The sequence below is a fragment of the Lepidochelys kempii genome, chromosome 4, assembly GCF_965140285.1.
Source record: "Lepidochelys kempii isolate rLepKem1 chromosome 4, rLepKem1.hap1, whole genome shotgun sequence".
Taxonomy (NCBI): domain Eukaryota; kingdom Metazoa; phylum Chordata; order Testudines; family Cheloniidae; genus Lepidochelys; species Lepidochelys kempii.
This window is the reverse complement of record NC_136383.1, coordinates 37,759,929-37,786,892: the sequence shown is the minus strand read 5'-3', so window position 1 is coordinate 37,786,892 and position 26,964 is coordinate 37,759,929. Positions and strand designations below refer to the sequence as shown.

The following is a 26,964-nucleotide window of genomic DNA, read 5'->3' as shown; positions in this document are numbered from 1 at the left end:
GGGACCCCTGTTCAGAAACCCTTATTGCTGCATGGGGTTTTGACGTCAGCAGGTTCTGTATCAGTGGAAAGACCTACCCCTATTCAGCTTTTTTTTTTTCTTGCTGGATGAGAAATTGTAGCTATCTCCCAAAGGGCTGGGTTAACTCTGCTTCCCCTGAAGTCCCTGGCAGTTTTACTATTGATTTAAATAGGAGCAAAGTAAGGCAAATGTAGTAAAAGCTTTAAGGCACATAGCACAGTTCACATGCAGTAATTAAATCAGGGTGGTGGTTTATCAGGGGCTTGCTTTTGAATTGAACACATGCTGATTATTTAGGGCAAGATTTTCAAAGACAGGTGCTTAAGCTGTTCCAAAATATTTACACATGCACCCAGAGTATCTGCAGTACTGTCATACCCAGACAGCTAGTCACCATGAGGGTTCTGCTTTGTTAGCATGGGTACGTCTACATGAGCTTCAGCATAGACACAGTACAGATGTAACCAACTGATCTAGCTAGCTCACAAAAGCAGGGAAGATGTAGCAGTATGGGCTCCCATGTGCTGCTATGTCCTCACTGCTATTTTTAGCTAACTAGATCAGTTTCCATGAGTTACTGACCCTGTGGAAGTGAAGTGAAGTAGTATACTTGGCAGTGCTCAGCTAATTTGCGTATAAAGCAAAGCAAACCCTTGCTGTATCCTGAATAATCAGTATTTCTCATTCCAGCTGCTAATAGCAAAGCAACGGGAACAGGCAGAAATGCTTTTCCGACAATACCTGGTGGAAGACAAAAGTCTTTACGGAGGAGCTTCTTATGTCGATTTCCTATGCTGTGTCCATAAAGAGATCTGTCAGTTGCTCAACTAAAGGAAGCTTGACATACCAATGCAAGGAATATCTGATGAAGTATGAGAGACCTTCCATTTGGTGACTAACTCCAAATGGTGCTTAACTAAGCTTTTCCTATGCTATTTTTGTACAGTTTCTAATTTCACATATTAGTGCTTATTTTCAGAGTATCTAGTTTACCTATTAATATGTAGGAAATTCTGCACTCAGGTATAAATCTTTTGGGAGGGGCTTTAAAGAGTGTCTGTTTCTAATTGACAGATGAAGGCATATTTCCTGAATATAATTCACAGAACATTCCAATGTCCTCAGTTATCTACTCTGGGTTTTTTCATATAAAGTGTACTATAATTGAGGAAAAAACTAGTTTTACATTTTGATATTTAATCAGGTCTCTTAAACATGGAAAAATTTGCAAGTGAGGGCAAACAGTTAAATATCCAGTTTGCAATAACATTGTTCAAGTGGGCTTCCATGGGGCCCTGTTCCTTTTCTGGTTGTCACCATATATTGTGTTGAGCAGTTGGGATCATCTATATGGTCCCTAATGAAGCACACAGCAAAGTAATTCTTTCCCTGACAAATGCAAATATTTACTTCTACAGAGGCAAACTATCAAGGGCTAATTTTGGCTTACTTTCTACATGTACCACAATGAAGCATGTTGTTCAGGCAGCTGGTTCATCTCAAGAAAAGCACCCATCTCAATCTCACAAATCATGGTGCTATTAAAGAAAAGTGTCACACTCTGAACTACTTCTGTTTAACCAGTTGCAGAGCTATAAGCATGTTTACCATGGGAGTGCAATAGTAATGGGGAGCTAGGCTAACTTTGCACATGACATCCTTGCTGTTGAACAGGGAAGGCTTTAAAAATTACACAGGGTCATGACTGAAGTCTTGTGGAGATGAACTGGCTCTGTATGTAAGTGAGGCATGGTGCAATGGTCTACATCCATGTGTGGATAATCAAGGATACAGAAGCAAGAAGTCTACCTACAGCTGGTCTCTTTGGCTTCTCATCATGCTCAGGAGATACAGAACTTGGCCCATAGAAACTACAGTGAAAGAAGGGAAGGGTAGCATAGTAATAAGTGTACCCACCAAATCCAGGGTAACTTTTGTTGTACTTAGCTGTAGTCAATATAAAGCAAGTCATTTACTAGTGTGTCTTCAACACACTAGTGTTGGTCTATAAAAAAAGTTTCTAGGTCTGAAACCTTAACTGTTAAAGATTGTAATCTAACTATACTGAATTAGGTTATTTACCAAGTGGAATATTCATAGCTTTTAACTTAGACAAATATTCAGACCAGAGTTGTGTTGCAAATTTTTCTTTTCTGAAACTCCAAGAACAGTTAGCACTTGTTTTAACCAAAGGTCACATAGGATGGAAGCAACATAATTTATTTACATATTAGTTGTGTATTTCTGTGACCATCTAACTCAAATATATTAAGACAGTTATTGCTTTAAAAAAAGCTAGATCACTGACTGATATTAATATTGATATTAAAGGCAGCGTTTGGAAGATTAAAAGGCAGTTTGCTTTAAGAGTTCTGTTGATTAGATAGTTTCCTTATATCAAACTGTTTGCATTCACACAAGATGAGAACATGATGATAAATCTCACCTTCAGAGCTTGTCTTGACAACGTATGAGAATTTTGGAACTCTTTCTTTCCAAACAGTGAAAGGAAAGCAAATAGCCTTCAAAGTGTAGAGGAGAGACTTCAGAAGCCTGCAAAAAATTGTGCCTTTTAAGAAATGTTTTAGCACATCAAGTGAATTAGAAGATCATGTAAAGTGGTTGTAAAGAGTTCAAAGCTCTCTTGATCAAATGGGGGTACTACAAAAGGACACTAAACTAAATTAAACTGGGAACTAGAGCTGATATTTCTTCACCAAGATAGATGGGAATTTGGAGGAGAAAGATTTGTTGCCATTCCAAGTCAGCATATATTATGAATTACACCAGCAACTTTTTTAAAAATGTAAACAAATGTTCATTAAATATCATTACTGTGTGTGAATGTTCATTTGTTGTCATATGCTCAGTTGCAGATTTGGTATATCACCGTGTAAGAGGCTAGGTGTCTTCAGCATGTGAACTGAAAACACACTTAAGGGGCTTTGTTCAACTGGCAGTGTGCAAACTGTCTCGTACCAACTAATACAGCTATTGACAGTACAAGGGACTGGAGCTGTAGAAGTTTTTGTTTGCCAGTACCTGAACTGGACTTTAGGTGTGATGGGAACTAAACTGGGCTCACTGGTTATTAGTTTCAAGTATGGAAGAGTTTTGTAAAGACATCTGGGAATTTGGTTGCGATGAGTCATCTCTGGTACCAGTTCTAGGGAAGCAGTGACTGAAAACTACTGCACTTTATATAGCACTTTATACTGCACTGCAGAAATTGCAAAGGCACTCAAGCTGTGGTCTAATATTGCTCCCATTGAAGTTAGTAGAAACAGACTTAAGTGGGTATCAGGAAAACTAGGCAAATCACTAACATTTGGAACTATAAACTTATTTCACTTTAGGATTTTATTGCCTTCTCACATATTCTGGCAACAGTAGTTTCTGGACTTTGCAAATGCTTACACTAGGCAGAATTATTTATGGGGTAGCATTTGAACTTTATTTCTAGCAGCACCAAAGTATAGCAGATCTTGGTTGTCATGTAGGGATGAATTTGCCACTGTAAAGGATGTAGGGGGCAGTTTAGTGGCTATAGGATTGGAGAAGGAGTCAGAAGAGCTTGGTTCAATTCCTGGCTCAGCCACAGACTTCTTATGACCTGTCACTTACACTTCAGGTTTCTCCCATTTCAGCAGATGTGTCAAGAGACCCATAGATATTACAGTAACAAGAGCCATATACTTACATAGACAGATGATGCTGGTTCACTCCTCAGGTCCATGATTTCAGGCTGTCTGCAGACAGAGGAAGAAAAAACTGTCACAAGGACTAAGATGTTCATATAATATCATTAGGGATGGCCTGCCTCTGCTAAAAGGCCTTGAACAAGAGAGGCAGCTTTAAGATGAAAGAGCACTTTATAAATGGAGAAAGTTATTTATGGTCTCTACTAGTCTGAGGTAGTAAATCCAGATGCTGTACATATACGATATCAGTAATACACTTGGAAGAGATCAGTCACCCTGTATTAGAAGTAGTATCTTCAAATACCACCTGGCTTTTAAAAAGTTCATTTTACTGAAGTCAGTCATCATCACAGAATGGTGAACAAGGCCCTCAGCTCCGCCATGAATTCACCGTATACTATATTAACATAGGCAGTTGCAGACCAGTTGATGGTGGATTGCTGAGTCTCCTTGTTCTTAGCTGCTAAACTGCATGAAGGCAGCTAAAAATGCATTATTTTCCTAATAAAAAATTGCTGTGGGTAGCTCAGGCAGATTAGGGGAGCTGGGCTACACAGTTCTCTCTCTATTAAAGAGGACCCACAAGGATTTTTTGAAGTGTTAGTCTTGTAGACTTTTTAAAAAACTCCTTTGTGTAAAAGGCAGCCTGAAGGTATTTTATCTCAAGCAGGAGGGGGAGAACCCACACACTTACCTTGGACATATCAAGTCTAGTCTTTCCAGGCTTTGCTGCAGGACAGCTTCAGTATATTGAGAGATCTCACTTTAACTGAAGATGGTGGGATACTGAATGAGTCCTTTAGCCCAAGTCATCATTAGATGCTGTGTACAGAGAGAGAACATCTATTTAATTCAAAAACTGGAACTAACAAATGTAAACATTGATTACCCTCTTCCCATCTCATTTGCTTAGCTTTCATCCTCTTGTGATATCAGTTCACTAGTTCTGTGGTCCCAAAAGAGTATTTCAGACTGAACAAGACCTGAGTTTAAAGACGACCAGCAAATTTGTTTAGTTTTTTTATATAAAAAAAAGAGTACAAGCCCAATTCCTATCTTTTAGGATGGTTCACCATATGAAAACAAGTTTGAGAATCCTTCTGTCCTATGTTAAGATTGAAACCCCCACATCTCCAAAGTGTTTATTTCTAGTAGTGTCTGTGGCTAAGAATAGTGTCAAATTCTGTGTGTTCCGGTTTTAGCTATAAACTAGTCAACCAACTGAACTGAGACAGAGCAATGGCTAATGGGGCACGACCCTAGAATAAATCCACTACACGTACTGTTAAATGGGCTCAGATCTTCATATAGTATCATTAAGGATGATTTGTCTCTGCCAAAAGGCCTTGAGAGAGAGAGGCAGCTGTGAAATGTAACCTTCATTTATAAAGTGCTCTCGTTTATAGTCTCTGTAACTAGACTAAGGTAGTAAATCCTCATGCTGTGCATATACAATATAAGTATCACACATGTGGAACAGAACAGTAACATTGTTCTAATACTCGCTTTGCTATGTGACATTGGGAAAGTCGCTATACCTTTGCCTCAGCCCTTACTACCCCCCCCCTTTTTTTTTTTTTGGTCTATGCAGATTGAATAAACTTTGACACAGGAGCTGTTTGCAGCATCTAGCATAATATGCTCCCAATCTTATTTTGACAATTTGGTGCCACTTAATGCACCAAAGTAACCTGTAAAGGTGAGGACAACTCAAAAGTAATATAGAAGTTTCAGAGTAGCAGCCGTGTTGGTCTGTATTCGCAAAAAGAAAAGGAGGACTTGTGGCATCTTAGAGGATTGGTCAGTCTCGAAGGTGCCACAAGTACTCCTTTTCTTTTTGTTAATATAGAAGTATAACTGAAGTTTCATTTCTATTCCACTAGGTGGTGTTACTGACTAATTTACTGTGCAAAGCTCACAATATAAGCCAACGTTAAACTATTTATAAAAAAGAGAAACAGTTTCCTTAGCTGCCTTACAATTTCAAGAATCACTTTTCAAGTATAGGTTTTATTACTTTATATAGAATTGCTCTCCAGACAAGACATTTTGTTTGTTTTACCTTAATGAAAGCTACTAAAAGGCTGTACACAGGGCTATTTCATTCAAACACTTCTCTATTTATGAAACAAAAAGGCACATAACCTAGTCTATCCTAATTAACACATTGACAAGTTCCATGCAACTGCTTTTAGCACAATAACTACTCACTTAGACAAAGCTTCACATTTTCCCCAAGTCAAATCTTGATTTTTTTTTAAAAAAAAGTTAAATATTGGGAACTCATTTGCCCCAGGGATATTTCAGATGGCTAATACATAAATTGTTTAGGTTTTATATAGATAAAGCCACCAGCTTCTGTGAATTAGTCTGAAATGGCAGTTCAGTGAAACCTGGGTCTCTCTGTCTGGCCTGCCACCATCACCAGCACAACAGCAGCTACAAAGCTATAATTCAGTGCATGAAGGAGCCGCAATTATTATCTAATAAAAGCAAATTCTAGAGAGCTTTTTACTTGACATTAGGGGCTATAATCTTGTTTGCACTTGCGCAACAATCGTTTGAAAAATAAAATATTTGCATAGGCAAACGTAGCCATAGCCTGCTTCTCTTATTGAAAGGCAGTGGGAGGTTTGCAAGTGAGTTCAAGAGAAGCAGGACGGGATCCACTTTTTTGCCCATGAGAGTATCATTTCTGTGCGGGAGTTCAAGAGCTGGGTTCTGGCTCCTTTGGAAAGTAAAGAGAGAACAGACAAATCTTCATCTTAAAATGACTTAAGATTTGACAGAGCAAAATAGAAAAGAAGAAGAAATACATTTTAAATAAGAAGAGTAATTGCTGCAGTGGTGCATGTCCACACACTGTCCTTGGATCAGTGGTGTGCATCCTCACTAGGAGCACTTACACTGACCTAATAGGGACAGTGTGGGGAGCCGAGAGCCCGGTGTCTCAGCTCCACTGGCAGCTACCTGCCAGGAGCCTGGCTCTCCACAGGCTCCCAGCCCGCTGCCCCTGCCAGGAGCCATGCAGCCTTGTCAGTTTCACAGCTTCAGGCCAGAGCCATGAAATTGACAAGACAGCCAAGGTTCCCAGCTGGGAGCAAGAGAGTGAGGGGGAGGGAAGCTGCCTGGGCTTCTCACTGCTCCCAGCCAGGAGCAGGGTCCAGCTGCCTGGCTCTCCAGGGAAGAGGGGGCAGCTGGGCTCTAACTACTAGGCTTTCTTGTCAATCTCACAGCTCCTGCTGTGAAATTGGCAAGACAGCCAACAGCCCAAGTAGCACAGTGTCTACACAGACACTATCATCTTAAACTACACTGACATAAGACCTACACCTCTTTTGGAGGTCTAGTAGTAAGGCACTTACATCAGCAGGAGCAAGGCTGTACTGTAGACACTGACAATTAGGTCAATGTAAGCTGCCTTACGTCGACCTAACTGTGTAGTGTAGATCAGGCCTCAGTCACCTCTCAGCCCTTGTCTACAGACAGAAGTTGTACTGCTTTAACGGCACAAGTATAGGTAAAGTAGTACATTACCCCTGAGTGTGGACATAGTTGTATTGATTTAAAAGTGCTTATATCGGTATAGCTTATTTTTTTACAGGGTAAGGGGAATAAGGGGATATACCAATGTACCTTTTTACCAGTACAACCTCTATGGTGGATACATAACTATATCAGTAAAAAAAAGCCCCACACCCAACAGTTAATACTGGTATAAAAACTGTACAGACCAGGCCTAAGTTTAAAATAATTTACATAGCACTAAGACTACATACCCTTTTACAAATAGAGTAAGACATGTTCTGATCCCCAAATAAGTTTAGAATCTAAACAAAACAAGACTGGTTAACAGCTCGTAGAAGGAAAGGTGTGGGATTATTTATAAGTAGAAGAGGGAGGTGAGATTGCTTGAAGAGAAGCTGCGAAGGAGGAGAAAGAGTATGTTTGGTGGATGAGGACAGGAAGCAATGTTTCACAATATGTTTCAAAATAAGGCGGGGCTCTCATTGGACCAGTAATACACCTTTCATCACTATCTTGCACAGTAAGAGACAAGGATGTGATGCTGATACAGGACTTGATCTGGCAAGATATTCAACGCTCTGGCCCTGATCCAGCAAAGCACTTAACCACATACACAATTCCATTGGAGTCAATGGGACTGTTCATGTACTTCAGGTTAAGCAGGTGGCTGATTGCTCAGCATCCTGCAGGTTCAAGCCCAAAGGAAGACACACAGATGCTGCAGCTAAACTTGTCTGTGCCACAATTTGGTGTTCATAAAAGCAGCCAGTGTACTGGTTACAATACCTGAAGCTTGAGTATGCTAACCACTGCCCAAAACATTCTGAATACCTTGTTTTCTGTGTCTGCAGTATCAATTCAATTAATATTTGTAAAGTGTTTTAATTAATGCGAAGCATTATTCAGAATTCAAGTGGAATTCTTCTATCAGAAGCAACAGCATTATACGGGTATTCGAGGCTTTCATTAAAGAATGTATAAGAAAAAACATTTCATGTTTCATCACAGAGCATACATGTCTATACTTGTCTCCCGCCCTCCACACCCATGTGGGAAAGACTTGTTGACAATGGAAGGAATGATGGAGAATAAACTCTTCCTCATCTTATTACATATGCTGTGCTAGCCAGACACTTTCCATCAGCCACATATTTATGGACCTTCTCACCAACGGAAACATTTTCAGAGCAAACATTTATGCACTAATGAAAGTGGACAAAAAGGTGGAATGAAAAAAGACAGCTGTGGAGCAACTGAATTATTGGGAAGAAGTTTTCCTTTGTATATAACACTTCCCCATCCTAATAAATACAAAATAATTACAGAATTATAATGTTGACATAGTAGTAGATAAGTATAAGATTTACTTACCTTTAAACTTGATGGTCAAAACATTCTTCTGCCACGCAAGCATACGACCACTAAAGACAAATGAAGTTTTTAATGTGAAACAAAACATGGAAGAAACCTTTGACAGAAGGTTTATTTTGCTAAGCTGTGGATTTTTCTCCTGCGTAAGAAAAAAAATGAAACCCCATAAGTTGTGATCAAAAGATGCTATGGACTAACCCCCCTATAACCAATGTTAATCTACTATAGCATGGCTTTATCAGCAAGTCAAAAGTGGTTTTCAAAGCACTAGAACCATCCAAGTCACACCTATGCTTTTAACTCACCTGTATCTTTCACAGTACCGCTTCCACTGTAGAAAGAACCTGAGTCCTGTCAAGTAGCACACTAGTTTTCTCAGCAAAATGGATGAAGAAAGCAAAGCAGTGCTGAGCTGGGATAGACTGCTGGGGTAAACAAAACCCCACCCCTAAAGAGACTGTAGTTAATGGTCAGATCAGCAACCCAAGACAGCTGAAGTCAAAAATAAGATTTTTAAGAGGCCTCTGCATACCCAATGTATGAATTAAGGACAGATGCCCATTTAGGAAGGTCCCCGGTGATTGAAGTGGCATAAATCTGAATGCTAAGGAGCTCTTGTTTTTACCTCCTAATGAACTTTCCAGAGCTGGAGAAAAGTCTAGGATATAGCATAGAACAGGCCTTGGCCACACAGTCCGTTACATACATTAGAATGGCCAAACTGGGTCAGACCAAAGGTCCATCTAGCCTAGTATTTTGGCTTCCAAGAGGGGCCAATGCCAGGTGCCCAGAAGGAATGAACAGAACAGGTAATTATCAAGTGATCCATCCCTTGTCACCCATTCCCAGCTTCTGACAAACAGAGGTTAGGGACACCATCCCTGTCCATCCCGGCGAACAACCATTGATGGACCAATCCTCCATGAACTTATCTAGTTCTAACCCTGTTATAGTCTTGGCCTTCACAACATCCTCTGGCAAGGAGTTCCACAGGTTGACTGTGCATCATGAAAAAATACTTCCTTTTGTTTGTTTTAAACCTACTGCCTACTAATTTCATTTGGTGTCCCCTAGTTCTTGTGTTATGAGAAGGAGTAAATAACACTTCCTTATTTACTTTCTCCACACCAGTCATGATTTTATAGACCTCTACCATATCCCCCCTTAGTCGTCTCTTTTCCAAGCTAAAAAGTCCCAGTCTTAATAATCTCTCCTCTTATGGCAGCCGTTCCATACCCCTAATCGTGGAATGGCTGCTGCATGAGGAGAGATTAACAACACTTGACCAGATGCACTAAATCTTAAAGAAACTGGGCTAAAGGGGTCTATTTAAAAAGTTTACATTAGACTGTCCTGACATTGCCTTGGAACCTCAATATCCAAGGGAGGAGGGAAAAAATCCTTACCTTGCTCCAGAAGGGAACCAAAAAGGCATCCAGCCCCTGGCAACGTAGGCCCAGAACCGGGGTATTGGGTTATGGTAAACTTTACAGTTGTTCACCAATTGATGGAACAAAGCCATATATGCTCATATATCCAGGTGAAAACTGTGGATACTATTCTTTAATATAGCATTGAACACCCACAAGCGCTACATTAACAGAAGTTTAAGGCTGCAAAGTCAAGCACTCAGAAGTTAGGCAGTGCCAGAATTAAGGTTGCCTGTGAGACCTAAACTTGGCCCCCTTGTGTGTATGCGCATTATGACTGTCTATAATTACAGGATCGCACTCTTCCCCTGGCCCCCCAGGATTCCTGCCTCATTCAAGTGCACAGCATGAACACTGTTCAATTAATGGATCATCATCCAGGGTTTCTTTTTATCCTCAACATTCATGGTGTGTGTGGCCCCAGGTCTTATGTATTACACACCATCCAAGCCCTGCACTGAATACAAAGTTATTAATTTCCTCATAGGCTATTCTATGGTATCTAAATTCTTAATGACCCATTAATGAATTTATCTTCACCACACAGACTCTTAGGAGATGAGGTGCGTTGTGGTAAATAATACTTAAAAGTATTTTTAAGAAAAAGCAAAAGTTGCAAAAATAGTGTTTTAAATTGTTGAAAGTCAAGTCATTAAAGCAAACCTTTCCTAAAACAACATCTTAGGTAACCCCCCTGGTTAACAAAATACCAACTTAATATAAGGCTGCTGTCACATTGATGGTAAAAAAAATCTCAAACCACCAAAACAGAGGGCTCTTTCAACACCGAACTTGGTGATTTTTTTTTTTTTTTTTTAAGTTTTGTTTTTGACAACTTTGGGTGTTGCAAATAACTCATGAATGCAAAAGTGGTTCTGAAAGAACAATTTTTTGCTTCTTTTTAAAGGAGGCAACAACACACTTGAGGAAAAAATGCCATCAGGGCTACAAATGAGCAAGTTTAACTACTAATGCATAAAATGTTCATGGTTTGTATAAATGTACAGCTTTAACTGTGTAAGCAGCAAAAAAGGGGGAGTTTTTTTCATCTTTGCCCATTCTGGGCATACAGCCAAAGACGTGATAAAAGCTGGTTTGTTCTAAAACATTCTACAGACATATAACAGCTGCAATTTTAAGTTTTGTTTAAGCTACAAATAAAGTGAGTTGTAAGTTCTTCGCTTTAACATCTGGAAAGTTTAATATGTAATCAACTAAGATTTGTAAATGCCAGTTTTGAGATAAGGAATTTGCAAACCTTGAAATATAACCAAGTACTCCCCCCGCCCATTTTCCTTTATATAGTTAAGGTTTTTCTTTATAAATATGATTTTATGAACAAATATCCAATCCTAGGAAAAATTAGTTCATAAAAAAGAGGGATAGCGTTCTGGTTACTGGGCCAACACATTTTCATTAATTGTTAGCTCAACTGTAAAAAGTATATCAAAGTTCATAAGGTGTTACAATAACTATAATACCAAATGGTAATGGAAAGTAAGTTAAGTTGCTTTCAATAATGTTATAAACAGGCACAGGAGAACCAGACAGACAAAATTAACCCAAACAAAAAAGGCCATATTGATAATAATTATGCTTAAAATTATGCTTACTAAAAACAGGAGATGTGGAACCAGAAATAGTTAACCAAAATTCGTGTGGCAGATATTAGGCCTAATTGGTAGACATAATATTGAGGAAGTGAGCTATTCCATCTGCCATTTGCTTTGTGGGTCCTTAAAGGAAGAGACTTCGGGAGGGTAAGGACAGACAGAGGCTACTGGAGTGAGCTTCACCATCACGGCTATCACCCCCACCATCTCCCTTCTTCATCCTAATACTAAAGGACGCCTTGACCAGATCAAGCACAGGGATTCAGATGACATGTAGCCATCCCTATCAGCTCAAGCTGAGTCCCCAGTCATCATCTGAAATGAAATGGGATCAGTCTAACAGCAGCAACAGTACCTGTCCATCTCAATCAACTTCTCTTTTCCCCAAAAGGAAAATTATGACCTTTAATACTATCTAAGAGACAGCCAGACAAGGTTTCCCCCCACCCCTTATAATTCTCTCCAGCTAAAGGGAAAAGGGACAAGAAAGGTTGTTAAAATGAAAGCCTTACCTAACACTTCACGTCAGATGCTTTAACTGTTTTTCCTCCTCCTCTGTATCTGTAATAAAAAGTTAGAAGGATTTGTAATGGTTGGTTTGCCTTGGTAGGCTGAGGTCTCTGTATACCAAACCCTAGACTTTGTTTAATGCTGGACAGTGACAAAGGTATGTTAACACTTTTGACCTATTTCAGAGTAGCAGCCGTGTTAGCCTGTATCCGCAAAAAGAAAAGGAGTACTTGTGGCACCTTAGAGACTAACAAATTTATTTGAGCATAAGCTTTCGTGAGCTACTGCTCACTTCATCAGATGCATGTAGTGGAAAATACAGCGGGGGAGATTTTATACACAGAGAACACGAAACAATGGGTGTTACCATACAGACTGTAACAAGAGAGTTGTCAGGTAAGGTGAGCTATTACCAGCAGGAGAGGGGGGCAGGGGGAACCTTTTGTAGTGATAATCAAGGTGGGCCATTTCCAGCAGTTGACAAGAACGTGTGAGGAACAGTGGGGGGTGGGGAGGAAGCAATAAACATGGGGAAATAGTTTTACTTTGTGGAATGACACATCCACTCCCAGTCTTTATTCAAGCCTAAGTTAATTGTATCCAGTTTGCAAATTAATTCCAATTCAGCAGTCTCTTGTTGGAGTCCGTTTCTGAAGATTTTTTGTTGAAGAATTGCCACTTTTAGGTCTGTTATCGAGTGACTAAAGAGATTGACGTGTTCTCCGACTGGTTTTTGAATGTTATAATTCTTGATCTCTGATTTGTGTCCATTTATTCTTTTACGTAGAGACTGTCCAGTTTGGCCAACGTACATGGCAAAGGGGCATTGCTGGCACACGATAGCATATTATCACATTGGTAGATGCGCAGGTGAATGAGCCTCTGATAGTGTGGCTGATGTTATTAGGCCCTGTGATGGTGTACCGTGAATAGATATGTGGACACAGTTGGCAACGGGCTTTGTTGCAAGGATAGGTTCCTGGGTTAGTGTTTTTGTTGTATGGTATGTGGTTGCTGGTGAGTATTTGCTTCAGGTTGGGGGGCTGTCTGGGAAGCAAGGACTGGCTTGTCTCCCAAGATCTGTGAGAGTGATGGGTCGTCCTTCAGGATAGGTTGTAGATCCTTGATGATGCGTTGGAGAGGTTTTAGTTGGGGGCTGAAGGTGATGGCTAGTGGTGTTCTGTTACTTTCTTTGTTGGGCGTGTCGTGTAGTACAGAAGTTACCTACTACCATGGGTACCTGCCATTAGAGTGGGATGGAAACATACTTCGATAGTGGGTTTCACACCTGTTTGCTAGACAAAGAATGTTGAGACTCAGGGAAAATGGATTCCTTTCCAGGTCCTGTAGGGGAGCGTGCTTTAGTGGTTACAGACCCTTCCACCCCATCCCTCTCCTTCCACCTCCTTCTCCCTTTCAGCTCCTACCCACCCCACTCCCCAATTTTCCCCTGTGACTATCCCTCCCGGCTTCTACTCATCACCCCCATGCCTGACTCCTGCTCTGCTACAGTCCCTGCCACTCCTATTCTCCCCCCAGCTCAGTTTTCTCCCCTTTGTTTCTATCCCCCTCTGTTCCTGTCACTCTTCCCTTTCCAGCACCTGTTCCTCAGCTCTACCCCTTGCCAGCTTCTACCCCTGCCTGCCCCCTCACTTTTCTACAGTCAATCAGGCCAACTCCTCCTCCTCCTCCTCACTAACCACACCCCCAGAAGGGAAGGCATTGAGCGCACAGGGAAAAAAGTTTCCATTCTCCCTCCAGCAGGACAATTGAAAAGAGAGTCCTATTCAGCTGCTGCAGCCCTGTGATGGAGCATGTTCAATAACTCTATGGGGAAGGCACATGCACACTCCAGTCGGCATGTAGAAGCTGTGAGGGGCTGGAGCATGATCAGAGAATTTAGCTGTCAAACTCTAACAAGTCTCTATTGAACATATACAGATTTTTCAAAGGCCTATAACTTGGCCACATGCAAACATTTCTGTAACAGAAGGGCAAACGGACATCCCACCCTGACACCAGGACGACCAACCGGACACATTTCAAGTCCTTGTTCCACAGAACGAAGTTGTGAGAGGTTCTCAACAAAGCAGATGGGAATTTTCAGCCATAACAGTTTAACTCTGGCAAAGTTACATGTAACTGCAAACAAGATCGTACAATAGAAAACGCTGGCCAACCTTAACTATAGGTATCACTAAAATACCACCTACCACCAAAAATAATCAGACTAATAAAAGCCCACTTATACTTCAGAGATACCAGGTAACTTTCTGGACATTTTAAACAATCTTTAATAGGCTCTTCTACATCTTTTTGATTATAACTAAAACTCCAGATCCTTACTAGAATATCCTACCTGGCTAAAATTTGGTGCAGTTTCTCAGCATACAAACTTTTTTTCTTTTTTTTGTGAACAGTTGTTACTGTATACAAAAATAGGTGGTGTCATTTATTAAGTGCTTTTATTTACTCTAATTATCCCTACAAGAATACATCATAATGGGTCAAAAAAAGAACAAAACTGACAGACAGATGCTTGTACCATAACAAAATGAAGACTTTCAGAGTGTTCTTGATACAATCATGAATGGACATTTCCTATCCCCTAGCCACAGTTTTCCTAACATTGTATTTAATCCTTTGAAATTAAAGGTCACTAAAGCCAATGGAAGAATCTTGATGAATTAAATTTCTTCATTGGGATCCAATGTGGTTGCTAGTGAAAAAAAAAATATTCACTGCAGTTGGATTGAATGCCATTTAACCCTCTCAAGTGGAGGGGAGGGATAGCTCAGTGGTTTGAGCATTGGCCTGCTAAACCCAGGGTTGAGAGTTCAATCCTTGAGGGGGCCATTTGGGATCTGGGGCAAAAATTGGGGGTTGGACTAGATGACCTCCTGAGGTCCCTTCCAACCCTAATATTCTATGATTCTAAGTGTATTCAAAGTTACCTTAAAGATAGGATCAGACTCCAATCCCTTGCAAGGAATATGAATACATTAACAGTGTTTGGATCTTAAAGAACCAAAATGCTTCTAAACTTTAGAGATTTTTTGAAAGCTGGAAAGTAATAAATAAACCCCAGAAGGTCAAGGCTGGAGATCAGGTGTTCCTACTTTAAGGTAGTACCCTGCACATAAAAGGTTCCAGGTGCGTAATGGATTGGAATAAGTATTAGGGGCAGACTATACAATCTCTCTTTAAATGTGCTATTGTCTGTTTCACAAACTTAAATCTTATTTCAGCAGTTTTAGATTTTTAAGTTTTCACTTGACTGTGTACATGAGGTTCCTGTTATACTTGTTTATAATAATGATATAACTATGGAGAGAGACAAGAACCCCATTGTCACAGAATACGCCTTCCAACTCCTACATAAGGGCTGAGAAAAACCAACCAATCCTAGTCAAAGTTCAAAGAGCTGGCATGCCTACAGAGCTCTCTGCACTGTGGCTGGTCCATAGAACTCTCTCACCACCTGCACTATGACTGGCCAAAACCGTTCTTTCATTGGTGCATTTCCTTGACTTCCATCAACATAAACTGACAAAATTTACAATATTCACAAAATGATGACTAAGGGCTTCCTACAAACCTCAAATTCCTACAAACATCCTACATCCACCAGTACCTTCACATAAAGAACCAAAGAGACATATCCTAAGTTTCCACAAGTACTAGAACCTTTGGAAGATCACTAGCAATCACTGTAGAAATACATGAATTGCGTTAGATACGTGGCCTACAAGGGATGCTAAGTTATACATAACCAGGCAGTGCTAATGGTATACTATTTCATGGAAAGACATTCTGAAAACATTTTCCATTTTTTCAAACAATTTAACAGTACATTTAACATTTCAACAAATTTATTACGTGACAGTATATGAGAGCAAAAAAGACTCAAGATGGCTAGTTTTACACAGAAAATTAGTCGATTGAGTTTTAAAATTCTTTTGAAGCAGTATGTTCAGCTGTCCCAATAGGCTAGCCCATGTCATTGTCAAATCCTTTGCTTGCTGCACAAATAGAACTTTGAAGACCACACTTTATAAGTAACTTCCTGAACAGACAGACAGGACGAGAACTAAGCAGCTATACTAGAATATGCTGCAGAAATAAGAAAGGTGGCATTAAGCACGTGACAAAATTTGAAATGGAGAACGTTCTGTTTGGTTCCGTCTTCAAGAATGGGAAGTGCTCGAATTAGCTAAATATGTTAGATAAAAGACTCACCTGATGTCCATAATTGGCTAAGTGTAATCATCACCCCTCTCCTGTGAAAATGCTCCTATCAAGAGACAGGATGGCCATTAGTAACGGGATACAAAGCCTTTCCTTTCAGAATACAAGTGCAAGTGTGGCCCAGGTCAATAGTGATCAGAAGTTACCAAATGGTGGCATTTTTACAGCCTATCTGAAAAGGTTATAGCTTCACTTTCTCATGAACAGAGGTCATCACCACAAAGCACTAATGTTGTCAGTCAAGGATAGATCAAATATGGATAATGTACTATCTTGTCACATGGAGACGCAGTCTCTCTGCATCAGTGCTGACACAACAGGGCACACAGCCCTAGTATACCTCTGAAGCACAGAAAACTGCCAGGATGACATTCAAGAATCCATATTTTCCTGAGAGTCAACATCATCAGTTGACAAGGAGCAAGTTTGTTTGTCAATGTGTATATGAGACTTTCACTGGCATCAATGGGAGCAGTGTGCATCCAAAGGCAGTTGAAGCCTTAGGAGCGATTAGCAGACATTTATTGCTTTCCCATCTTAAACAGTTTTCCCAACTCTGCCATTCTGACCTAAAGCAAGACATCTCAGTTCTCCTTTAAGAGTTATTTTTAGGTTAGAGTGCAGTATCGAGGATTCATTGCTCCTTTCATATTTTATGCCAGAATACTTGTTCTTCAACTGTAGAGAAGGCATGTATGAGGAAGAAGAATCAGAGGAAGAAAGCACTGGGTTAATATCACTTTCCTCCTCACCTTACAGAAGTTGTTTTCAGTGGCATGAGGGTGCCATCTGTAATGTTGAGCATGTACAATAGTCAAAGGTTGTGGCCCACAACTATTAAGCATTCTGGCTTGTTCCAGATGCAATCCGCTGCAAGCATCACTGATGTTCAAATGAGCTACTGATATTCTAGAAAATCAAGGATTCAAGGACCCCAACTCAACCAACTTCTACTTCGAGTCACTCCTCAGCTTTGCAGATGTGACACAGGTAGAAGTACAATGTATATAGTGGAGAGATTTATTCACCCATCACCAATTGCCATTTACAGTTACTAAAATCAGAGTCCAGTAAACTGTCCAAATTATAAAGCACGGGGGGGAGGAGGGGGAGGGAGGAGGTTGTGTGTATTTAAAAAAAAACCATTAAGCAAAAAAATGATGGGAGATTTCATCCATTAACACAATAGGAACCTCTGTTCCTTTATAAAGAAAAGCTGAATTGCCTAAGCAGAAAACCAACAAAATAAAAACTTTAAAGGCAAATTGAAGAATGAATAAAACCTACATTTAAATAAAACCAAAAAATTCTAGAAAATATTAGGGAAGATGTTTATCAAAAACAATACTGAAATAAATTTCATTATTCACCACTTTACAGGACATTCATTTAAAAGTTCAGTAGATAAGAAGTACAAGAGTCCCAGGGACAAATTCTAGTCCCGATGAAATCCACAGCAAAATCCCTTAGACTTCAGTGGGGCCAGGATTTGTTCATAGGCATCAAGTACTGTACAACTGATTTACAGAGCTGGCTTATCTAAAAACAAATACCACACAGTTACAATAAAGGTGAATCACTTTCTCTTTCAAAGTTGTAGTCTGAAGCTGATTTTCTATAAGACATTCTCATCCACACATCACTTACTATTTAAAGATCCACTGACAAAGCAAAGCTTGAACACAATTTTTCAATCTCTGAGCATTGTGTTTGCAGGTGAAGTTTATCCAGATTTCTCTGGAAGCACTTTCCCTCTTTATGGCTTTCTCCCCTTTCCCCAAATACTACCTCCACTGGGGCGGTTTCATTATTCATACTGCATTTATTTTGTAATAAAAACTTGGCTTTCCCTAATCACAAATAAGACAGTAAACAGGCAAAGGGCAAGATTCTCTACGTTAAATCAATGCATGTCTACGTAAACAAAAGTCCTAGAACAAATATGGATGACTGCCACTTTTTGCTTTCCATGAAGCATTACAAGTGACAACATAGAATTGTTTCTGGTTTTTCAGTCCAAATATCAAAGATAAAAATGTTTTAAATATAAGTGAAAAATAAAAATACTACAAAACTACTCCCAGGAATGACTGGGGAAATTTAAAACAAATAGAAAAAAATAGAGCTCTATTTATTCAATATTACTCCTCTGTTTAGTTATGAATATAGGGGAGGAAGAAATAAATGCTATTACAGACACACCATTTTTCCTTCCATAAATACAATGCAAGTCTGTATCATCATCATGCAAATTCAAATTGCATCTCTGAGTCCTGACCCATCATATTGATAATGGAAAGAAACTGATACCTACACAAAAGGTAAGGGGGGGGGGGGATCTGTTCAGCGTTTATAGGGAAGCATTAAAGAAAAAAGCTGAAAGATTTTTTATTTTTTTTTAAGTTGGAAAAGATCAGAGCAAATGACTCCTCTTCAAATCCTATTCACAGCTTGGGGAGATAACCCCTTCTGATGTTCCCAGGCTGCTCTGACCTCCTTCCTGGTGAATGAAAGCTGCCAGGAGGCTTCTCAGCTCATTGCCATCAGGTGCTGGATCCCAACTGCCAAGTAAGGTGATGTGCCAGATGTGGGCAGGCAAAGTATCTGGAACTGCTTGCAGAAAGCACACTCAATTAAAAAAAAGTCATCTGGATTGAGTCCCTGGAATGACTCATCTTGGTGGAAACAGGACTAAAAAGATATGAAGAAGAAGAGGCATAGGACCAGAGGGAGAACTAATGACGCAAATGTAATCAGCGTGGGGGGAAGCCTCCTCTGTGGGTACCTCCGCGGCCCCCTCTGAATCCACCCCTTTCACCCCTGAAATTAGTTCTATTCCTCTCTCTGCCTCTCTCTCCCCGGCCAGCTGAAGTCCCGCCTCTTCCTCCTCCCCTAGGAGCTCCACCTCCTCGGTCCGACTTGGATTTTGGAGGTGGTGATTTAGGTCGAAGTCGCTCAATCTCTTCTGTACAACCAGTCAGATCTGAATTTGGAGCCGTGAAGTAGGAGGCATAGGTTTCTGCATTAAAGTTGCTGTTTGTGAGGGTGGGTCCCACAGTCAGCCAGCCTAAAGAAAAACAGAAGATAAAAAGTTAGCAAGAGCAGCAAACTGAATTTTATGCTTTAAGGACAGACTTGTTTTTTCTTAACATCTTCATGTGGATGTTGGATAAAGCTCTGAGTTGATAGCAATGTTTTCTGAAAAAAACAGTTTTGTTAGGTCTATAAGAAGCCAACAGTGAACCCTTCTAAAAAAAGAAGTCTGCACGGAAAAGTTCCCAACTTATGGAAATGTGAATATTTCAGTTTGAAATTTACACTGGGTTGAGTGACAAGGCAGGTGAGGGAATATCTTTTATTAGACCATGTTCTACTGGTGAGAGAGACAAGCTTTCAAGATCCACAGAGCTCTTCTCTTTCATCAACAGAAACTGATCCAAAAAAAGATATGACCTCACACAAGTTGTCTCTCTCCTACCCTGGGACAAACACAGCTACAGCAACACTACAAACAACTTGGTTGAGCAGGCATGTATGTGAATGCATCGTCCTTAAATTGACTAATTTACTTAAGAATCAAAATATCACTCAGGGAAAATGAAGTTACCAGAAAGATATTCAGGTTTAAGTCTGTACTGTACCTCATGACACTATGAGCTATATAAGTGGTCCAGTACTTCACCCACTGAAGAGAATTCCTGGAAACTGAACTTCCAGTTAAATATCACTTACTAATGAGAAAGACAGGGTTTAGTGGACTGAGTGCTAGCAACAAGAAACAAATTAAAATCCAGGCTCTAATACTAACTTCCTGACCTTTGCCAGGGTCAGCTAAAACTTTGCATCACTCCCCCCCAGGTCCCAATTTTAAAATAGGGAATAAAAATACTGGGTTAGGTTTACATCCATCAGTGTTGTGAGGATTTGTTAGAAGTTGTTTGCAAAGCAGTCTGAAGATGAAAAACGCTACTTAAGTGCTAATCATCACTGGCGAGCAAAAGTGTGCTCTGCCAATTTTTGCCATTGCCTGAACTAACAAAAGAGAGGGGCCACTGTTATTCTACTGAGCTAAATATATTGTAAATAAGCATACAATACAGTTCCAAAGAACATGAGGGCCCGTCACTAGCTTAAAATACAGAAGCAGCCCAGTAGGTGACTAGAACATGAGATTAACGAAGTTATGTGAATCTCTGCAGTACATCAAAAGAAGCCTCAAGGATGCAATGTTCTCTCTCCCTCAAATACATGTAAAACTAAATTAAGACCGAGAACACCATCTAGAGAACAGTGGAAGGCTGACTAGATATAACAGAAGCTGGTTAGTAATAGATGTAACTTGCTACTGAAGAAGCCAGGCTACACGTTTGGGAGTGTACTGTTTGCAGTTGCTGTACCATTCTCCTTCCCATCCCAGATGGACTAATTTTGTTTTTATAATAAAAGCAAGCCTTAGCTCTTACAAATTGCAAGGCATAACATGTCTGCATAGTGTAATGCACTTCCCTAGTTTAGTGAAAACTAGTTACTCCCATTTACTACAACACATTGTTTTAATAAGAAAGCTACTTAAAGAGTCCATAGAAATTGAGACCGCAGCTTTGGAAGTTCCCTCGCAAATATGCATTTTCTTTTTAATAAATGTGTTACTATGCTGAACAAGTTGTTTAATATCCAAAGCTCAGACTAATGGGATACACAATCTTAGCACAGTCATTAACCAGGGGATAACATTCAGTGAGAGTAACAGCCGGAGTCAGCTGATTTTATCTTACGAATGGTAACCATTCCTCTGGCAACTACAATGCTTTTTTAAAACCAAATCCAGTTAGACTGCCAAAATCCACTTTTTATAAGGTTAAAATAGCATCTACTAGTGTTGCAAAACTTGGTAACAAGTGGGCATGAGAACGAATTCTATTCTAAGTCAACACGTTTTTCCTAGTGAAACTGCATTTCATTCAGGAAAGCAATGAAGGGAAGGGCCCACGACAGAGGAAATGTGCAACATTTTAGACTGAAAGTAACCTCAAAAGGTCTGATGCATGCACTGGTAACTTCTAGATTAGGCATGCAGTGGCTGTTGTAGTTTTAGACTTGGAGCCAATACAGGGACGTGTCAAATTGCTGGCAATGCCATTCAAGCTCACATGGCTAACCAAGGTAAAATAGTTTTCAGGAAAGAAGCCACACACAGGTCATGATTCTGACAAGGTGTAAAAGGCCATCATAGCAATCGAAGTATTTTATCTGACATTAGCTCAGCAATAATGAGGAAGAATACTTATAGCTGGCGAGGACGTTGATGTATGTTAAAAGAAAGGCATCCCTCTCCCTCTAAAAGCAACAGCTGCCACAGACTTTCCAGATTCAGCTGCTTTTTAGTGATTGCTTGGTTGGTGATGTGGAAGGAAATATTTTCTTAATTTACTTGAAATCTATCACCTGGCCTGGGACACATCTGTCTAAAAAGCTCTTTAGGATATTCACACAGATGAGAATTTACAACCAGCAGTGAGTGTTATTTTCTACCTTGCACATGATAAAGACATTCACATTCCAAAGCTGCTATGGAGTTTGGTCTTCTATTTCTTTTTTAAAATGAAGTCTGACAACAGAGGAACGACATATCAAAATGGCTTTAAAAGGTATAAAGTGTTTTGGAACAGTTTAAGCACAGACACATTATACGAATAAGTTTGTACAAAAAAGCTTGTAAACCTGGAGTTATGGCATTTTGTTCATTTTTAAAAGTAGACACAAATATCTGTACATTTTTAAAAGACAACTTACTAGTAAGCAGTGCTAAGCTGGATTCTTGGTCTGTCGCTGTACCCCTCACCGGTAGCCACATAAGCAGCAGCAGAAGTTATAACCCTAGAAACAGAATAACCTCCATACACCACTCCAGCAAGGAGGGGAAGGTACATCCCTTTCTTTGTGTGTATACTGTTCCATCTATAGATACACACCCTAATCTGCACTTGCAAGTGCCTCTTCTATTCTGATCAGTAGTGGGGGGGGAAGGAGGGGATGACAGTAGCCCACGACTAATACTAGGGTACAATTCCTATGCTTCTTCACTGCTGGCAGAGTTCCCCAAATATGGCAAGTGATGGAATGATTCCCCACTTTCCCCGCCACCTCCCCACAGCCTGCACTCTCCACAATCACCAGAGTGGAAATCTTGTTTGCAAGGTGGAAGTCTTCTGCCCAATAGATCCTATGTCCTCCCGCTGGATGAGCTCCATGTTGGAATCACCACCACAAAATTTACTGTTGGCCACATGGCTTCCTTCAGTCAGATAAGGATTACTGAAATCCCTTTTATTGGACTCTTTAAGGTTAACATGATGTCTGTGACTAGTACAAACCTCGGCAATATAAATGTACATTAGACTAAATTCTATTTTGTATCAACGTTTTCTTTCTGACCTCATGAAATTCCATCTTATATGGAAGTTATCAAGGGAAGGGACAATCAGATTAAGTGAACTTTCACTTATTTCATAAAATAAATAGAACATCTACCTGGTCGGATTGTACTATCCCTTCCAAAAAGATGAAGGCGTCTTCTTCCAAGGCAGAAGTGTTCAATGATGTGAAAAATCTCTACAGGTTTTTCTATGTTGCCAATCTCAGGCTCTTCAGTGATAATTAAGTCAATATCAACATTAGCATGGATGAAGTCACCATCTGTACTACGGCGGACTGTTCCTTTAATACCCATAAGGCAGTGTTCCTAGACAGAACAAAAAAAAATTATGGAGGGTGTCATCCTGAAAGATTCTAAAGCCCATTACAAACCATATATGTACAATGCAATCATCTCTGGATTTTGGGAACTGAATAGTGCACAGCACAATAAAGTGTAGAAAATGTTCTAGCAAAGCCACATGGCAAACTCCTATCTTTATGATAATCAGATAGGACTGACCCAATATGAACTGTTTTTAAGGTCTTATCCAAAAGAATGGAACAAACAGAAAAGGTACCAAAAACCCTTCTAAAACAATGAGAAAAGAGATCCTAATTTAAAGAGTTTCTGATTGTGGTCCCTTTTCACAAAGTCACACAGTGCTACAAATCAAATTATTCATGGTCTGAAATAGGAATTTATTATGGACTCTAAAACTGTTTCAGATTACTACTAAAAGGGCATAATCATGAAGAGGTCTAAGGTGGAAAAGAGTCCTTAAACAGATTTCCTGAATCCAGTACAGTGCAAGCTGGTGCTACAAACAGTACAGAGTCAGACAGCTCAGTGCTGTTTCTCCTTCATTTTATTATGCATTGGCACAAACATTATATTAAATCATGATGTTAAGGTAACCTGTGAAAAGAAGATTCCATAATTTTTCTCCTTTATGGCCATGAAAGGATCAAACAATAGAAATGAGTGTAACAGCCAGTCCTTTACAGATTTCTTTTCATAGTATGCCTTTTACAAAGCTGGTCTCCATCCACCAATTCCTTCCTATAGCCACCATAGTATATAAAAAAATAAAACCAGCGTAAAGTGATTACTGCAGTTTGAATCAAAGAACAGTATAATGCTTGAATTAAATGAAACAAGCACTGTGTTTCTTTTCCTTCTATAACATAGTAGGAAGTGACCAACAGAGGATCTACAAATGGGGAACCTCCTTACTGGATATGAGAGGAAATGAGGGCTGTGCATATTAATGTCAGAGTTCTGTTTCTGGGAGTACTACATTCCAATGAGAAATTTTCCTCAGATCATAAAACAATGATTTACTAAGCATCACCAGATGGTTCTCAAAAATCGCAGTGTATAATCATTTCCAGATTTTTGGCAGAAGGGCTAGAGGTTAGAGAGCGACTGCAAAGAAGCAAAGAAAAAAGTGATCTATCCAACATACTGAGCTTAGTGACAGCACTTACATTTTAGGTTTTTACCATTTCTCAAACAAATATTCAAGTAGAATAGGATGGAGCACAGAAAATCCCTAGGCAAATCACCCATCATGCCAAGTTTGATAAACCTGGTGGTTACCAGCATATCAGTGAAAAACAATCTTTCTAACATAGGGAATACGGTTTATAAATGCCTCAGGTATACATTACATTTAAGTAATATCTCTCAATGGCGGTTGTATCAATTTCTTGTCTTAAGTTTTGACACTTGATACTGTATAGAAATACTATCAGTGAATATTCCCTTCTTCACATTTGACAGAGAATATGAACTTGGCCATCTGACAGATCAGAATAAAATTGGCTCTAATTTCCCCACATATTCTTGTTATATAACCAATTCTGACACCAACCTTGATACCAAATTCATGTATACACAACAGTACACAGGCAAATTCTCAGTTACCAGCATCAACAACCTAACTCCTTTGACAAAACATGAACCTTATCTATCTCCAATGTACATAAAACCTTATTTTTATTCGTGAAAAAGTTGTACAACATCTGGCCTTTAACCACCATACACAATAAATATACATCCACACCTACCCATATTTACATTAGAAAAGCATATAAAGGACTGGTCCAAATCCCATTTAAGTCAAAGAAGTAACAGTTGGATCACAACTAAAATAGTAACAACCATTAAGATTCTGTTTAATGATCTAAGCATATCAATTGGTGATCAGGTTAGTGAAATTTTAAATGGTTATAAGCCAGGCATTGAGAGACAGCTCCCTGTATTCACTAATACAAATGTGTTCCGATTACTATGTTAAATGAAATATCCTAAAACAGTTCCTAACGACTGTGGCCTATTTATGATTACCACTATGACTCTCACATAATACGTTGTTAAGCTTTCTAACCTACAACCTACTCTTACTACACTACTCATTCAAATACGCATCTAATTTAGTCTACATCATCAAGTAAATATTTAATTTGAACCAAAGTTCATCGTGCATCCATATGCAGTGAAAAGCCTCTTCCTTGTAGGACACTAGGAGATGGCTGTTATACAGCTGTAGTCCTTAAGGTCATGTTCTTTAAAAAAGTAGAAGAGGATGCCTGTGTTTGTTTTTCAACAGCATTTTTACTGTCAAAGTTAGATTAATAATGTGCCTTTACAGCGCCCATGTCAATTTATAACTTCAAGCTTTAAATGTTTAAATAAACATCTTTAAATAAATACTCAAGTTCTGTAGTCAAACTAAGTAATTTAATCAAAAGCTGTTATTCCCAAAAAACCTGTTGCCATTCTGATTTGGAAGAAGGTTTGTTTCTAAGCAACTGGTGTGCTCCAGAATTAAATAAATCAATCAGTTTCTATACAGGACTAATCTAAATCCCAGCCCAATTTCCATCTGTCATTTGAGCAAGTAATGAGGGGAAACATTTGTGAAGCCAGCATTTGCTCATGTAACGTGTATCATTTACATTTCAATAGTGGTTTTTAAAATCTGACAACCTAAAAGTCAAAAACAATCAACTCTACCAACAGGTAGGCACAATGAAAACAATAGAAAATTGTACACAGCTTTTATCTTCCTGCAGGTTGATAAACGGGAAAGCATTTCTACGATTCCCTTTCCTGTCTATCAACATTTCAATGAGACTTGAATGAATAAGAACATTCAGAAAATCAAAAGAACTTCCTAAAGCAACATTAGATGTGGATGATGACTGTATATTTAATCAAATTGAGTAAAGAATCTAGAATTGATGAAAAATTAATTACCCATTCTGTGAAAAACAATCTATGCAAGAAAGTAAAAAATCTAAAATCCTAGCACCTATTTTTCTGAAACTACAGAGAACACCAATTGCCATAGAGCACCTGATGTTTTTTTAGATCAACTGAGGAGGGAGGAGAAAAATTCAGGCAGAGCTGTACCTTTGTTCTTTGGAAAACAGCTTTAGGGTCCAGAGTCTTGGTCTTTCCAGGATTGTTTTTATTGGTTTTAATCCAACAAATATCTTCACATCGTCTGTAACCCCACTTGCGTAGACACTAAAATATTTAAACAAGAATAGTCAAAGATAAAAGATGCTTGTATTATATCAAATACTGGAACAATGTATTTAAGAATTAAGATTGACTTAGTAAGAGGTCATAGGTTTGTCTTCTGTGCTTGTTTGAAGGAGGGGTCAATCATCAACATATGAAACACTTATCTCCACACTTTAATTTTAACCATGTTCTGAAATCAAGTTTCCAAACATTGTTTGCATTCATACTATCTCATGTGTCTACATCACCCTTTTCTGGAAGTGTCACACCATCTCACTCTGTTTGGTGCAGCTCCTATGGAGCACTTGGGTAGCTGGATACTGGCGTTTTTATCTCTGTGACAATGACTTTGCTCAGAGCAGGTCTAAACAACGCAGTGGTGAAAATGCGGGCAGCTGTTTTAGTTCCATCTAAAGTAATGCTCCCACTGTTGCTACCACTGGTACAGCTGCATTGGTAGTTCAACAGTGGGAGACTGCACAAAAACAAATGTGAACAAGGACACAATGTTTACAAGTGCTATAATAGCTCTCTTTAAAAACTGTTCCTGCCTCCAAAGGAGGTTTGTAATTGGTGGAGACTAATGCCCA

General features: G+C 39.4%; 2 protein-coding genes and 1 long non-coding RNA gene across 4 annotated transcripts in view; 1 reads left to right on the top strand and 2 right to left on the bottom strand.

The window, feature by feature from the left end:
• SEC24D (SEC24 homolog D, COPII component) overlaps window positions 1-2,860 on the top strand; it is a 95,070-nt gene extending 92,210 nt beyond the window's left edge. For both annotated transcript variants that reach the window (XM_073340990.2, XM_073340991.1), the window contains one exon: window positions 712-2,860. In XM_073340990.2, coding sequence (XP_073197091.1) covers window positions 712-852 — 141 coding nt within the window. In that variant the 3' untranslated portion in view covers window positions 853-2,860. The remainder of the gene's footprint in view (window positions 1-711) is intronic.
• On the bottom strand, window positions 2,637-13,634 carry LOC140910336 (uncharacterized). The gene is made up of 4 exons (XR_012158540.2): window positions 12,177-13,634; window positions 8,622-8,671; window positions 4,417-4,544; window positions 2,637-3,770 (listed from the first exon to the last, which is right to left on the bottom strand). It is a non-coding gene; the product is annotated as an uncharacterized LOC140910336 (long non-coding RNA).
• A 4,105-nt stretch (window positions 13,635-17,739) lies between these two features.
• METTL14 (methyltransferase 14, N6-adenosine-methyltransferase non-catalytic subunit) overlaps window positions 17,740-26,964 on the bottom strand; it is a 29,474-nt gene continuing 20,249 nt past the window's right edge. The window contains exons 9-11 of the mRNA XM_073340997.2: window positions 26,258-26,374; window positions 22,954-23,164; window positions 17,740-19,489 (exon numbers count right to left, since the gene is read on the bottom strand). Coding sequence (XP_073197098.1) covers window positions 19,176-19,489; window positions 22,954-23,164; window positions 26,258-26,374 — 642 coding nt within the window. The 3' untranslated portion in view covers window positions 17,740-19,175. The remainder of the gene's footprint in view (window positions 19,490-22,953; window positions 23,165-26,257; window positions 26,375-26,964) is intronic.